We start from the raw sequence: 13,778 nt of genomic DNA, 5'->3' as shown, positions 1-13,778 counted from the left end.
CTCACTGAGGTCAAATGAGTGAAAAAAAATCATAATGTAAGGCACTGCAATCTTTTCCATCCCATGCCTACTAACTGTCTCTTATTTTAGGCATTCCTCCAAAAATGATTTTCTGAAGATTACTGTCATTCAATGAAGGCCATTGCTGGCTGACTTCAGTTGTGCAGTTATTTTTGCTTCACTGTATAGTTTTTCAGATCTCTGCTGAAGGTGTTTTCCCCCCTCCCCCTATTTCTCTGTGTCTTAAGTTGGTATAACTGGTTTTGCATCATGTGTGTTATCTGACCATCTCAAGGATTACTTGCATAAAATTAGACACTCTTAGTAAAAAAGTCTGCATATCATTGCTGGAGCCTTCCTGTGTCCTGACAGAGTGCTCCTCAAACTATCTGGAGATATACAGAGCTGAGTATATTTTTCTGGCACTTCAGAGTTGTGTACTGGTAATTGTTGTTTGACTAATTTTATATCATTGCTGGCTGACTTCAGAGTTGTGCACTGTTATTTTTGCTTCACTGTATAGTTTTTCAGATCTCTGCTGAAGGTGTTCCCCCCCCCCCCTATTTCTCTGTGTCTTAAATTGGTATAAACTGGTTTTACATCCTGTGTGTTATTTGACCATCTGAAGAATTACTTGCATATAATTAGACCCTCTTAGTAAAAAAAAATTCAACATAACATTGCTGGAGCCTTCATGTGTCCCGACAGAGTGTTCTTTAAACTATCTGGAGATATACAGAGCTGAATATATTTTTCTGGCACTTCAGAGTTGTGTACTGGTAATTGTTGTTTGACTAATTTTATATCATTGCTGGCTGACTTCAGAGATGTGCACTGTAAATTTGGAGGCTTTTGCATTTGCCCGCCCCCACTGTAGATTTGATCTGGGACACTCCCCCCAGTCCCATCTCTTTACCTCATTCTACCTAATAGACTCCTTCTGCACTTGTTTTTAGTAATTTTTAATTTAATTGCATTTTTAAACTGTTTGGTCTAACATTGCTACATACTCAAGTGTGCTAGGTTGCACTGCATTTGTTTTGTTTTGACTGCTGTTTTAGCTACTTTTCTGTATATATATATATATATATATATATATATATATATAAATACCTTTCCTGTAACTAGTGTAGTCCAGATTCAGACTTGCTGTATCCAGGACTGCATGTAAGCTTCTGAGTCCCCCAAGCTTTCTGTGTTGGAAGGAAGCCTTCTAGCTTATCAGTGGGAGTGGTAATCCCTAGGTAACCTATCTACCACATAAGGAGTGGTTCTAGCCCAGAAATTGTAGTTACTGGCCATTTGGGCAGTTTTTCCATCTCTCTCAACTTTCTGATTTAAAAGCCCACATTTGCACTTGTTTCCCCCAATATTCACACCACCAGGCTAGTTGCCCAACACAATGCGTCTGAAATTCTCGAGGTGCAACTAACACTAGGTAAGACTGCAATCCAAATTGTAGCTTGCTACAAATCCCCCACCATACCCCAAGATTCTCACTACACCTTTCTAAACATACTGGAAAATATTAAGATAGAACCAAACACCCTAATACTGGGTGATTTTAACTACCTTGCCATTAACTGGGAAAACTACTCATGTACCAACACCTTTGCCCAACGGTTCTTGGAATTCATAAATTCCAATGCCCTGGATCAACTAATCCATAGTCCCACCAGGGGCTCCAATATCCTAGGCCTAGTCATTACCAACATGGGAAATCGATGCTCCACACCTATGGTCACCCCCTCGTTAGTCAGGTCTGACCATAAGCTAATCACCCTTAACATCCACATCCCACCCCCACCCCCCAGTAAGAAAACCTCCATAAAAAACTTCTCCAAAGCCAACTTCATGCTACTCAAGTCAGAAGTGACAAACGTCATGACACCCATGCAGACGGGAACTGAAAGTCAAACTGCTGAATCCTACACTAAGGCACTGTACGAGCACATCCACTCATGCATGAATCGTGCCATCCCAAATAGAACCAAGATGCTCTCATCCAAAAAAAGGAAGCCAATCTGGTGGTCCCCTGCCATAAACAATCTTTACAACAAAAGGAAGAAACTGTTGCAGAAAAGAGGAAAATCCCAGGATGCAAAAAACTCCCTTACCAACCTCAGTAAGAAACTGAGATCCCTCATAAAATCCTCCAAAGCTAGTTACGAAAATAAAATTGCCAAAGATTCCAAAGACAACCACAAGGCATTCTATAACTATGTCAAGAATCTAAATGGCAATGCTCAGATCTGCTCTGAGCTACAACAGAATGGCATTAAATATACTGATCCCAAGGATATTGCCAATATCCTGGCAGATCGATTCAGTGCCAAATTCACCCCCCTCTCAGCCCCTAAATGGCCCATCTCAATACCGGAAGATTGCCAAATTCCGGTAATAACGGCCACACAGGTAAAAAACGCACTCTCCAAAGCTAAGAATACAGCATCCATTGGACCTGATGACATCCCGGGCTGTGCACTACATGAACTACAATATGAACTGGCACCTCACCTAAGTGTCATGTTTAATCATAGCCTCACCTCAGGTTTCTTGCCAATGAGTGGCGCAGAGCTACAGTTATCCCTCTCCACAAGGGGAGATCCACTTTGGATCCCGGAAACTACCATCCCATCAGTCTGGCGAGCCTTCTCTGCAAGGCCATGAAGCGTATTATCATGGAACTTATAAACAAAGACATTGGCAACCTTCAAACACTGGACCCCACCCAATTTGGGTTCGTGAAGGGCTGATCATGTCTCCTGAACTTGACTGACTTCTTCGAATCAGTCTCCAGAGCCATAGACAAGGGTAAGGTGGTCCACACAGCCTATCTAGACTTTGCCAAGGCCTTTGATACCATCCCCCACTCTGAAATCATAGATAAACTTACTAAGCTGGGCATTAATCCCTACGTCACCCAATGGGTTGCTAACTGGCTTACTGATAGAACCCACACTGTAAAAGTAGCCGACTCCAAATCCAGCTCCAGACAAGTGACAAGTGGAGTATCTCAGGGTTCAGTCCTGGGACCACTCTTGTTTGGCATCTACTTCTCTGAAGTACAGGCCAACACTAAGGGACTCTGGCTAACAAAGTTCGCAGATGACTGCAAACTGGGAGCCATTATTGAATCCCCAAATGATGTGGATACTCTACAAAAGGGCCTTACAGAAACAGATGCTTAGTGCCAGAGCCATGGGCTCAAGCTCAATGCCAAGAAATGTATAGTTATCTCCTTTGGGAAAAAACATGTACCCATTAATTACCATATCGGTGGCAGTACACTAAACACCAAAAGTGTGATAAGAGACTTAGGGACACAGGTGGACAGTGGTCTCACCTTCGATAACCACATCCCCACAACAGTCAGGAAATCCTTCTATGTGGCACACCTCATCACTAAGGGCTTTTCATCCAGGAAAAAGGAGGTCATTGTCCCACTGTACTCATCCCTCATTAGACCCATTATAGAATACAACACTCCGTTTGGTATGTACCTCTCAAGACATCTGCAACAACTGAAAAGGCCGCAGAAATACCTCACTAAAAGAATCGCAGGCCTAAAGCAGACGCCCTACGCTGACCGCCTTAAAAAACTCCAGCTAAACTCTGTCGCATATCGTCTACTCAGAGGCATTCTCTGCTTAGCATACAAGGCCATGTCAAACCCAGAGCTGTTGGACATGTTACACTTAAAGAAATCCCAATCCCTCAGAGCCACACGCTCCAGGGATCTTAACCTTGTCATCAAAATAAACAAAACATGCTGGAGGGATAGGTTCCTGACCCAGAGACTCACCAGACTCTGGAAAAGATTGCCCATACATGTCAAGCAGAGTGCCTCTTTGGTCCTCTTCAAAAGGAACCTTGACGATTGGATGGGAGAAAGAAAATTCACCGTGGGGATCACGTCAGTCACCCTGCTAGACAGGGGTCCAGGGAAGTAAACAGCGTGGGAAGAAATAGCCAGGGAATTGTTATGGCTAGGCTTGTATAGGCCCTAGGGCTGATAGCCTAGTACCAACCTATGAACCGGCTCACTGACAGAACCTACACTGTAAAAGTAGCAGAATCCAAATCCGACTTCAGACCAGTGACAAGTGGAGTACCACAGTCCTGGGTCCTCTCCTGTTTGGTATCTACTTCTCTGAAGTACAGGATAACACAGATGGTCTTTGGCTAACTAAGTTCACAGATGACTGCAAACTAGGAGCCATAATCGAAACTCCTAATGATGTGGACATCCTACAAAAGGGCCTCACTGAGACAGATGCCTGGTGTCAAAGCCATGGCCTCAAGCTCAATGCAAATAGTGCATTGTCATCCCCTTTGGTAAAAACTCTGCACCCATGAACTACAACATAGGTGGTAGTATACTTAACACCGAAAGTGTGATAAGAGACCTTGGGACACAGGTGGACAGTAGTCTCTCCTTTGATAATCACATCGCCACAGTAGTCAGGAAATCCTTCTATGAGGCACACCTCATCACAAAAGGTTTCTCATCCAGAAAAAAAGAGGTCATTGTTCCCCTGTACTCATCACTCATTAGACCCATTATAGAGTACAACACCCCTTTTGGTATGTACCTCACAAGACATCTACAACAACTGGAAAGGCCGCAGAAATACCTCACAAAGAGAATTACCAGCCTCAAACAGATACCCTACGCAGACCGTCTCAAAAAACTCCAGCTTTACTCCGTCGCATATCGCCTACTCAGAGGTGATCTCTGCCTAATGTACAAAGCTATGTCAAACCCAGAGCTGTTGGACATGCTCCACTTAAAGAAATCCCAATCCCTTCGAGCTACATGCTCTAGGGACCTAAACCTTGTCACCACAATAAACAGAACATGCCGGAGGGATAGATTCCTGTCCCAGAGACTTCCTATACTCTGGAATAAACTACCTATCTATATCAAACAAAGCTCCTCATTAGCACTCTTCAAGAAAAATCTTGATGATTGGATGGGAAATAGGAAATTCACCCCGGGGATCACCTCTGTGGCTCTGCTTGACAGTGGCACAGGAAAATCATTTTCTTGGGTGGCAAAAGCCAGGGTACCTTTTTGGTTGGGCTTGTAAAGCATATTTCTATGTGATGATGTTTACACAGCAGGATAGACTTTCTTAAAAGGATTGGTTGGCCCAGTGTATGAGGTTGTGCCATTTTTCAAGAGATTTTCCAGTAGTAGTCACTAAATAAGTTGAATTGTTGAGCATTTTTGTGATTGCATTGTACCGACTACAACCATTTTGTTTATAAACCAGTGATTAAATATTGTGCATGTGTGTTATCTGGCTGTAAACTGAGAATAGAACTACCAGTAAATCAAAAAAGTATTCATTTGGATATGCAGTATTGTTAATTCATGTTTCTGGGCCATTTTGTATTTAATTGGAGGCTTAATATCTTTTCTGTAATCTGTGGGATGCTGTTTATAACAAAGTTTGAACACGTATTGCATAATATCAAAGATATCACCTGTGGAAGGTGAATGTTTAGTGTTTTATTGAAATTAGCCCATCAGGTAGTGCACAGGCAGGTTTTTGACAAAGACCTTGTATTGCATTAATTCACAGAGATAGCCCCGAGATTTTGAAGCGTCTGTGAGGCACTTCTCCTTGAGAGTACGTAGCTCATATTCACGAGACTCATATTTAGTAATTCATATTTCCAGTCTGAGGTATGACATTAAGTGCCTTCTCTTACACCTGATAGTATAAATGCATGCAACATATGGTTCCTTAGACATCCCATTAGTTGCAGGCTGCCATACAAATTTAAGCAGGACCTCCTATTTGTGAATTCAGCGTGGTACGACATACTAACAGATTTTTGTCTCACTTTGTTTTTGGCAGATGGCTGCATTGGGAAGGAGTGGAGGTTCTTCAGATTTGCCACCTCCAGGGAGCACAGACTGGGCACTTACTTGCAGTACTCTGGTATGTATTGTAACATGTAGGTTGCTTCACTGGCTGACATTATCATTCACTGGAAGTAAAATGATTAGTCATTTTCTGAATTACTACAGAATGTATTATGTACATTTATTTAATGGCACACAGAAGAATATTCAATTTATTGTAATTTGTTAATCAGGACAAAGTACTGATCTCAGTGGATAATTTACAGGTTCGGTGCTGGAAGACAAAGAAGAGATAAGAAAATGTAAAATTTCCATAACTGATAGATAATGTTGAATGTTCAATGCAATTGAAATAATGATTACACACAGTCAAACAAATTCCAATTAGGCTTATTTTTCACATTCTGTAGTATAACATGATATTCAATACAATCTGCAACTAGCAGTTTTTTTATTATGAGCAAAGTACTAGAAATTACCTGTTTTTTCCTGTCAATCTCTTTTTTTATGCTACAGAAATCAGCTTGGCTAAAATGAACTATTTCATGACTAGATCATTCATATATACACCCCCCCGTACTTAAATATACCAACTCCGAGATCGCGCTACAATGGGGAAAAGGGAAATCTCCCATCTCGCTCTGTATGTGGAAGCGCAAAACAGAAGATTTCCCGTTTCCTGTCAACATTGCAAAAAAAAATGAAAACATTACTTACACACAGAGCATACAAGGATCCTTGCCTCTGTGTGAAAGTAATGTTTTAAGGTAAGTAAAGTGTTATTTTTTGACACTTTACACATTTGATTTGCTGAAAGCTCGAGCATATGGTCTCAACCGTATGCAATTCGAGCTTTCAGTAATTTATGTAAAGTGCTCCCATACATACATACATATATATATATATATATATATATAAATATATATATATATATATATATATATATATATATATATATATATATATATATATATATATGTCTGTATGTATGTATATATATATATATATATATATATATATATATGTGTGTGTGTGTGTATGTATAGGCACACACACAAACGTATGTATGTACCTATATAGATAGATAGATGATTATACATGGCTCTGTGTCACAAGACTGTCATTTTGGGAAGTCGAACTTAAGAAAACAGTCAAAATCTGTGTTTTTACAGAGGGCTTGCTCCCCTGAACCCCCCTCATTCCCTGAAAATTATATATGCCAACTCTGAGATTGCATTACTTTTGGGAAAATAGTAAATTGCTTGATCCTCACTGATGTTCATCGTGCATACAGCTGCAGTCATAACAGATGGGTTATCCTGCCGTCAGGTGGGTCCTCGGTCGGCCGAATTCCAAAGTCTAGGTTCGGCGTCGGTTGTTGTCGCTTCTTCCCTGACGTCAGTGTGGCAGGGGTATAAAAGAGGCAGCCGACGCCATTTTCTTCAGTCTTTCTTGCCGCGCGGTGCCCGAAGCAGAAGCAGTTCGCAAGTGCCGGTTGGCCAGCTCCTGAGATTTACAAAAGTATTTCAGCCGAAGTCTTCTTGAAAGCTAAGTACCCCGTTGGGGAAACTTTTCTTGCCTCAGGCCGATGTCAGACAAAGTTAATAATTGCATTTCATGTGGGAAGCAAATACCGCATAAGGATTTCCACTCTTTCTGTATACCTTGCTTAGGCCCAGACCACGACGTCTCAGCCTGCCATTTTTGTGCTAGATTCAATAAGCGCACTATTAAGCGTCGGGCGGAGTTCGCCCTTCACTTTTTTGGCAAAAAATTTAATTATATTATGTCGTTGGATACTCCGACTCCAGTTTTGAGCAAAAAACGCAAAGATAAGGACCGACATACAAGGTCTGCACCACCTACTGAAACCACGCTAAGGCCAACTACCGGTTCTCCGGTACTCAGCGAGGTGCCTACGCAGCCCCCCGAGTACCGATGACAATGCATTACCGGTGTCTTCAGTACCCGAGGTCGCAGGCTCCTCGGCCCCCATTCCTACTACAGATCCCGACGCCACTCCTGGCGGGGAAACTCAGAATTTAGACAGGCCTACCATTTCTCAAGGGGTCTTCAGGCCTTCCTCCTTCTCTATTAAAGCCTTCACTAAATATAAAGCAGCCATGAAAACCAAAAAACAGGTTTCTAAGACCCCCTCTCAAGGCACCATGCCTAAAAAACAGATGCTTAAAATGGCTGAGGATTTGATTACTCTTATCAGGGGTTCTCAACCCCCCCCCCCTGACAAAAGGCCCAGATTAGAGGAAGACTACCCTTCCTCAGATCAAGCTTCTATTACCTCAGAACTATCTGAGGACCAGGATTATGCCTATTCTCCATTTGAAGACTCTGATGCAGAGGAGTCTATTCCCTCGGTCTCCCCCCCATGAGGACTTCTCTTTTGGGGAAACCCTGCATGCACTGAGGGAACACTTTCACTGGGAAGGCCAAGATTACTCAGATTCCAAGAAAAGGCTCAGGGAATTTCTTCTGCTCCCCCAGCATAGGCCTCTGGCTATCCCTCCTGTTTTAGATATATTGGATGATGTGTACACAGAAGCCAGCCTTAATCCTGATTCTTTGCCTCCAGCTCCTGTTAAACCAGACAGGTATTACCGGGTTCCTGATTCTCACCAGTTCCTATATAAAAGCCATACTGCTGACCCAGAAACAATTTCACAGGGTCCTAAGGGAATTAAGGCCTCTACTGCTAAAAATCCATTACCTTCAGAGAGACATTCCAGAGCTTTAGAAAGGTGGGGGGAAAAGGTGTACACCTCAGCCACTTTAACCATGAGGGCATTAAACTGTCAGTTCCATATGTTAAAGTATCAACAGTTTTTGATATCTCAGCTGAAAAGCAAGATGACACAACAAGAACAACCAGATTTAAAAGAGTTGCAGGATTTGTTGCATGGTGCAGAGCAAGTGGGTAAACATGCCTTGCAGTGTGGTTTTGATGCTTTAGAGGCCTCATGTAGAGCTGCTGTTACGGGGTCTGTTATACGTAGGCATGCTTGGCTCAAAGAGCAAACCTTACCAGATCATGTCAAAGCTAAATTATTAGATGCACCTCTTCAAAAAGATGTATTGTTTGGTGTTAAAGCTGAGGGGGTGCTAAAGAAAATGGAGGAAAAAGCGAAATCAATGCAAACGGTGAAAGATTTCCTGCAGGTACAGCCTCCACGTTTCAGCAGAAACTGGCCTTCAAAAAATTGGTCCTTTCCAGCCACGGACAGACCTCAAAGGGGCAGATACAGGCACCCAAGGGGCAGAGGGCAACCTCAAGGTTCCTTCAGAGCCAGACAGTGGCAAGCACCAACCCCAAGAGGTGGAGAAGACACAATGACTTCCCCCTATATCTGCCAAGCAAAGCTTTAATGGCAGCACCTTTGGGCGGAAAATTGACATTATTCTCAAAAATTGGCATATTGTTATAAAAGACAAATGGATTCTGGACATTATAGACAGAGGCTACAGGTTCCACTTTCACACCCTTCCAAAAATGAGGGGCATGCCAAACCTGCCACAAAATCAAAGGGCAGAGGCACAAAAACAAGTTTCAGCTCTCATGGACATGAAAGCAATTCAAGAGGTACCTGCAAAAGAACAAGGTCAAGGGTTTTATTCCAGACTATTCCTGGTACTGAGGAAAGACAAAGATTGGAGACCTATCTTAGACCTATCCATCCTAAACACATATCTACAGGTGCCAAAATTCAAGATGCTCACATTACAGCAGCTTCTTCCCATGCTGGGCAAGGAGTCTTGGCTGGTAACATTGGACCTCAAGGAGGCATACCTGCATGTCCCTATCAGACAAGATTGCAGAAGATACCTCAGATTTCTTGCAGGTTCAACCCATTACCAATTCTCTGCATTGCCCTTTGGCTTATCTACTGCACCCAGAGTGTTTACGAAATGCCTGGCATCAGTAATCGCCTTCTGCAGACTACAAGGGATACAAGTCTACCCATATCTGGATGACTGCCTGATCCAAGTGGACAGCAAGGACATTCTACTGCAGCACCTGGTGTTTGTAATAAAACTGTTGAACTTCCTGGGATACACAGTCAACAAAAAGAAATCAAAACTAATACCCTCTCAACAAATAATTTTCCTGGGTGCCAGCTTGGATACAACCACCCAGATGGCCTACCTCATGCCAGACAAGCAAGGGCAACTGTCTCAATACTTCAGAAAAATGGCAACTTACACCAGGCTAACTGCAAGGAAAATCCTGCAGGCTCTGGGATTCATGGCATCTTGCATCCTACTAATCCCATGTGCAAAGCTGCATATGAGGAAACTTCAGTGGTACCTGAAAAACTTATGGTCTCAACACAGCCACATCTTGGAAACAATTATCCCACTCATTTCATGCCTTCAAAAGGAATTTTTGTGGTGGACTCAAGCTTGCCAAAGAAACACAGGTCTTCCTTTCTGTGTACCTCAAGCAACTCAAATCATCACAACAGACGCCTCAGACTATGCCTGGGGAGCACACATGACAGATCAGTGCATTCAGGGAAAATGGACCCGAAAAGAGAAGCACCTACACATCAACCAAAAGGAAATGCTAGCCGTGCAAAATGCTATTATGACCTTCAAAGACCTACTGCATCCAGGCCAGCTATTGATAAGGACAGACAACACCACAGTGATGTGGTACATAAACAAACAGGGGGGGACTCATTCATACCCCCTGTGCAGGCAAGCCATGACCCTATGGAACACAGCACTGGAATTGCAAATTCAACTGCAGGCACAATTCCTGCCAGGGAAGGAAAACACTCTGGCAGACAACCTAAGCAGAAATATGACAGATCCACACGAATGGAAGTTGCATCCTCAACTTTTCACAAAGATAACTCAGGCATGGGGACAGCCAGACATAGATCTCTTTGCTACCCACAGAAATTGCCAGTTGAAAATATTTTGTTCAAGGACCTATCATCCACAGGCCTGGAAAGTGGACGCACTTTCCTTCAATTGGGCAACATTGACAGTCTATGCCTTCCCGCCTCTTCCTCTGCTGCCCAAAGTTCTATTAAAAGCCAGAGCAGAGAGGCCGAAAATGATTCTCATCGCTCCAGACTGGCCAAGACAACACTGGTATCCGCTCCTGAGGAGCCTGACACATTCCCCACCATGGATCCTACCTCTAGTCCCTCTTCTGTTGTCCCAGCACAACTACAAAACCCTTCACAGTCATCTCAAAACTCTAAATCTAGCTGCATGGAGAATTCCTTGATTTCCCAACAGTTTCTCCTCTCCAAGGAGGTGCAGGATGTCATCTTGGAGGCCAGAAGACCTACTACTAGAAAGGCTTACTCCGCCAAATGGAAACAATTTTGTGCCTGGAATCAAGAATGGGACAGAATCCTTGGGTAATAAATATACCTCAAATTTTACAGTACCTAGCTGAGATGTTAAACAATGGACTTTCCTTCTCCTCCATCAAGATCCACGCTTCAGCCATTTCTGCACAATACAACACAGATCCTCCATTATTCTCTCACCCTCTCTTAAGGCAGTTCCTCAGAGGGGCAAAGAATTAAAAACCCCCAAGGAAACCACCAGTCCCTGCTTGGGACCTCAACTAGGTATTGGAAAAGCTGACCCTTCCTCCCTTCGAGCCAGCTTCTTCAACAGAGTAACAGTACTTGTCATGGAAAACAGCCTTTCTTCTGGCTATCACCTCAGCACGCAGGGTTTCGGAGCTACAGGCCCTCATGGCTGTGCAACCATTCATCATTTTCCATCAGGACAGAGTTTCCTTACGAACCAATCCTATCTTTATGCCAAAGGTAGTATCCAGTGTAGCTTTGAATCAGACTATCCACTTACCTACCTTTTATCCTAATCCACAAAACAAAGGGGAAAGACTGCTACATTCCTTGGACATTCACAGACAACTTCGTTACTACTTGGACAGAACAAAGCCATTCAGGAAATCTGAGCAACTCTTTGTGTCCTATGCTGTAGGTGCTCAGGGAAAGGCTATTTCCAAACAGACAATTTCAAAATGGATAGCCCACTGCATATGCTTTTGTTACTCATTTCATGGAAAAGCTGTGCCTGCATGCATCAGATCCCACTCCACCAGAGCCACAGCTACCTCTGCAGCCTTCCTCAGGGGGGTCCCTACCAAGGACATTTTGGAAGCAGCCACCTGGAGTTCAGTACACACTTTCTCCAAGCACTATCACCTCCCACTATACTCAAAATCTAGAGCGGGCTTTGCCACAGCAGTCCTGCAGGGCATCCTAGTCCCTCCTAGTTCCACTTAGTGCCTACCACCCTTACTTAGCTTTGGGATTCTACCCATCTGTTATGACTGCAGCTGTATGCACGATGAACATAGTACAGTTTTGTACCTACCATAAATGTAGATGTTCGAGTGCTCATACAGCTGCAGTCCAGGTTTCCCTCCCTCCATCCCCTCTTAGGACAGGCCTTATGACAAACACTTTCCATATAACCTTTTTGGGGTATTCTTTTATGGTGTATTTGCTTGCAACTGCTGTTTTTGATTTATCAAGATTGCATCTTTGCATAACATTATGTTTGCCTTCCTTCTGGGGGCACCTGACATCTGGGGCAAGAAAAACTGAAGAAAATGGCGTCGGCTGCCTCTTTTATACCCCTGCCACACTGACGTCAGGGAAGAAGCGATGACAACCGACGCCAGACCTAGACTTTGGAATTCGGCCGACCGAGGACCCGCCTGACCGCAGGATAACCCATCTGTTATAACTGCAGCTGTATGAGCACTCGAACATCTACATTTATGGTAGGTACAAAACTGTACTTTCTGTGATCTCCATATAAATTCTTCAGCATTTCAGAAAGTCTGTCATATGGTCTCAATCATATGAAGTTCAAATTTCTGAAAAGTCGATCTTCTGAATGGGAGCCATAGATATCTATTTTCCTAAGCAGTCAGTATGATCCAGTGACCAACAGCTCCTCTCTGTCCACAAACATTTCAAATCTGCTTGGCATGGTCTGTGCTCATACCATGTTGCTAAGGCCTTGAACTCCTTACACGTAACCATCAGGTCAATACCCTGCCTCCAGTCCTTTAAAATCATTCTGAAGGACTTCCTAACCAAATTCTGGGTCTGTCCTTCCTCAACCCAAGGATAAACCATATCATTAACTAAAACCAAGTATGTACTCATACCATACATCTTCTTACTCTATCTTCACTCTCTTCCTTACTTAAATCAATTTCTCTCCCCTGACTCTCTCTCTTAATATGCCATAACCCTGTTTTTCTCTCACTTCATGTTGCTTTCCCTATTTGTATTGTATTAACTAGCCTTTAATTTCTCTATAAATTGAGTGAAATTTCTCTAAGCCATTGTGATATACGTTGTATCTGTTCTTAACCAATGTTTTCACATTATGTATAATTTGGTGTAATTAGTTACACTGTAGGTGTTTTTATATTGTTTTTGAAAATTGTAATATTATTGTTCTTAAAATTTGTTTCTAATAGTTTCATAGTTTAGTACTAGGCTATCTGCCCTGGGGCATTTGTAAGCCTAGCCATAGTGATGTGGCTTTCGCCACCCCATGAAATGGTACAAAAATGCACAGAATAGATTTAGAATACTGTGCCTCTGTCTAATAGTGACACAATGAATGTCCCCTTATATAATAGAATTAGCTTACTGTGCCCCTGTCTAGTAGTGACACAGATGTGACCCCTGGGGTAAATTTACGATCTCCCATCCACTCATCAAGATTTCTCTTGAAGAGAGTCAGTGAGGGGCTCTGCCTAACATGAACTGGGATCTTGTTCCAGAGCATGGGAAGCCTCTGGGTTATGAATCTATCCCTCCAGCATGTCCTATTCATACTTGTGCCAAGGTTTAAGTCTTTAGCTCTC

General features: G+C 42.9%; 1 protein-coding gene across 1 annotated transcript in view; it reads left to right on the top strand.

The window, feature by feature from the left end:
* STAMBPL1 (STAM binding protein like 1) overlaps window positions 1–13,778 on the top strand; it is a 417,426-nt gene that overhangs the window by 50,573 nt on the left and 353,075 nt on the right. The window contains exon 2 of the mRNA XM_044056412.1: window positions 5,871–5,954. Coding sequence (XP_043912347.1) covers window positions 5,871–5,954 — 84 coding nt within the window. The remainder of the gene's footprint in view (window positions 1–5,870; window positions 5,955–13,778) is intronic.

Source organism: Protopterus annectens, chromosome 14.part0 (genome assembly GCF_019279795.1).
Source record: "Protopterus annectens isolate FY-2018-M chromosome 14.part0, PAN1.0, whole genome shotgun sequence".
In the NCBI taxonomy this organism is placed as follows: Eukaryota; Metazoa; Chordata; order Ceratodontiformes; family Protopteridae; genus Protopterus; species Protopterus annectens.
Note: the sequence above shows the minus strand (reverse complement) of the source record. Positions and strands in the feature narration are given on the sequence as shown.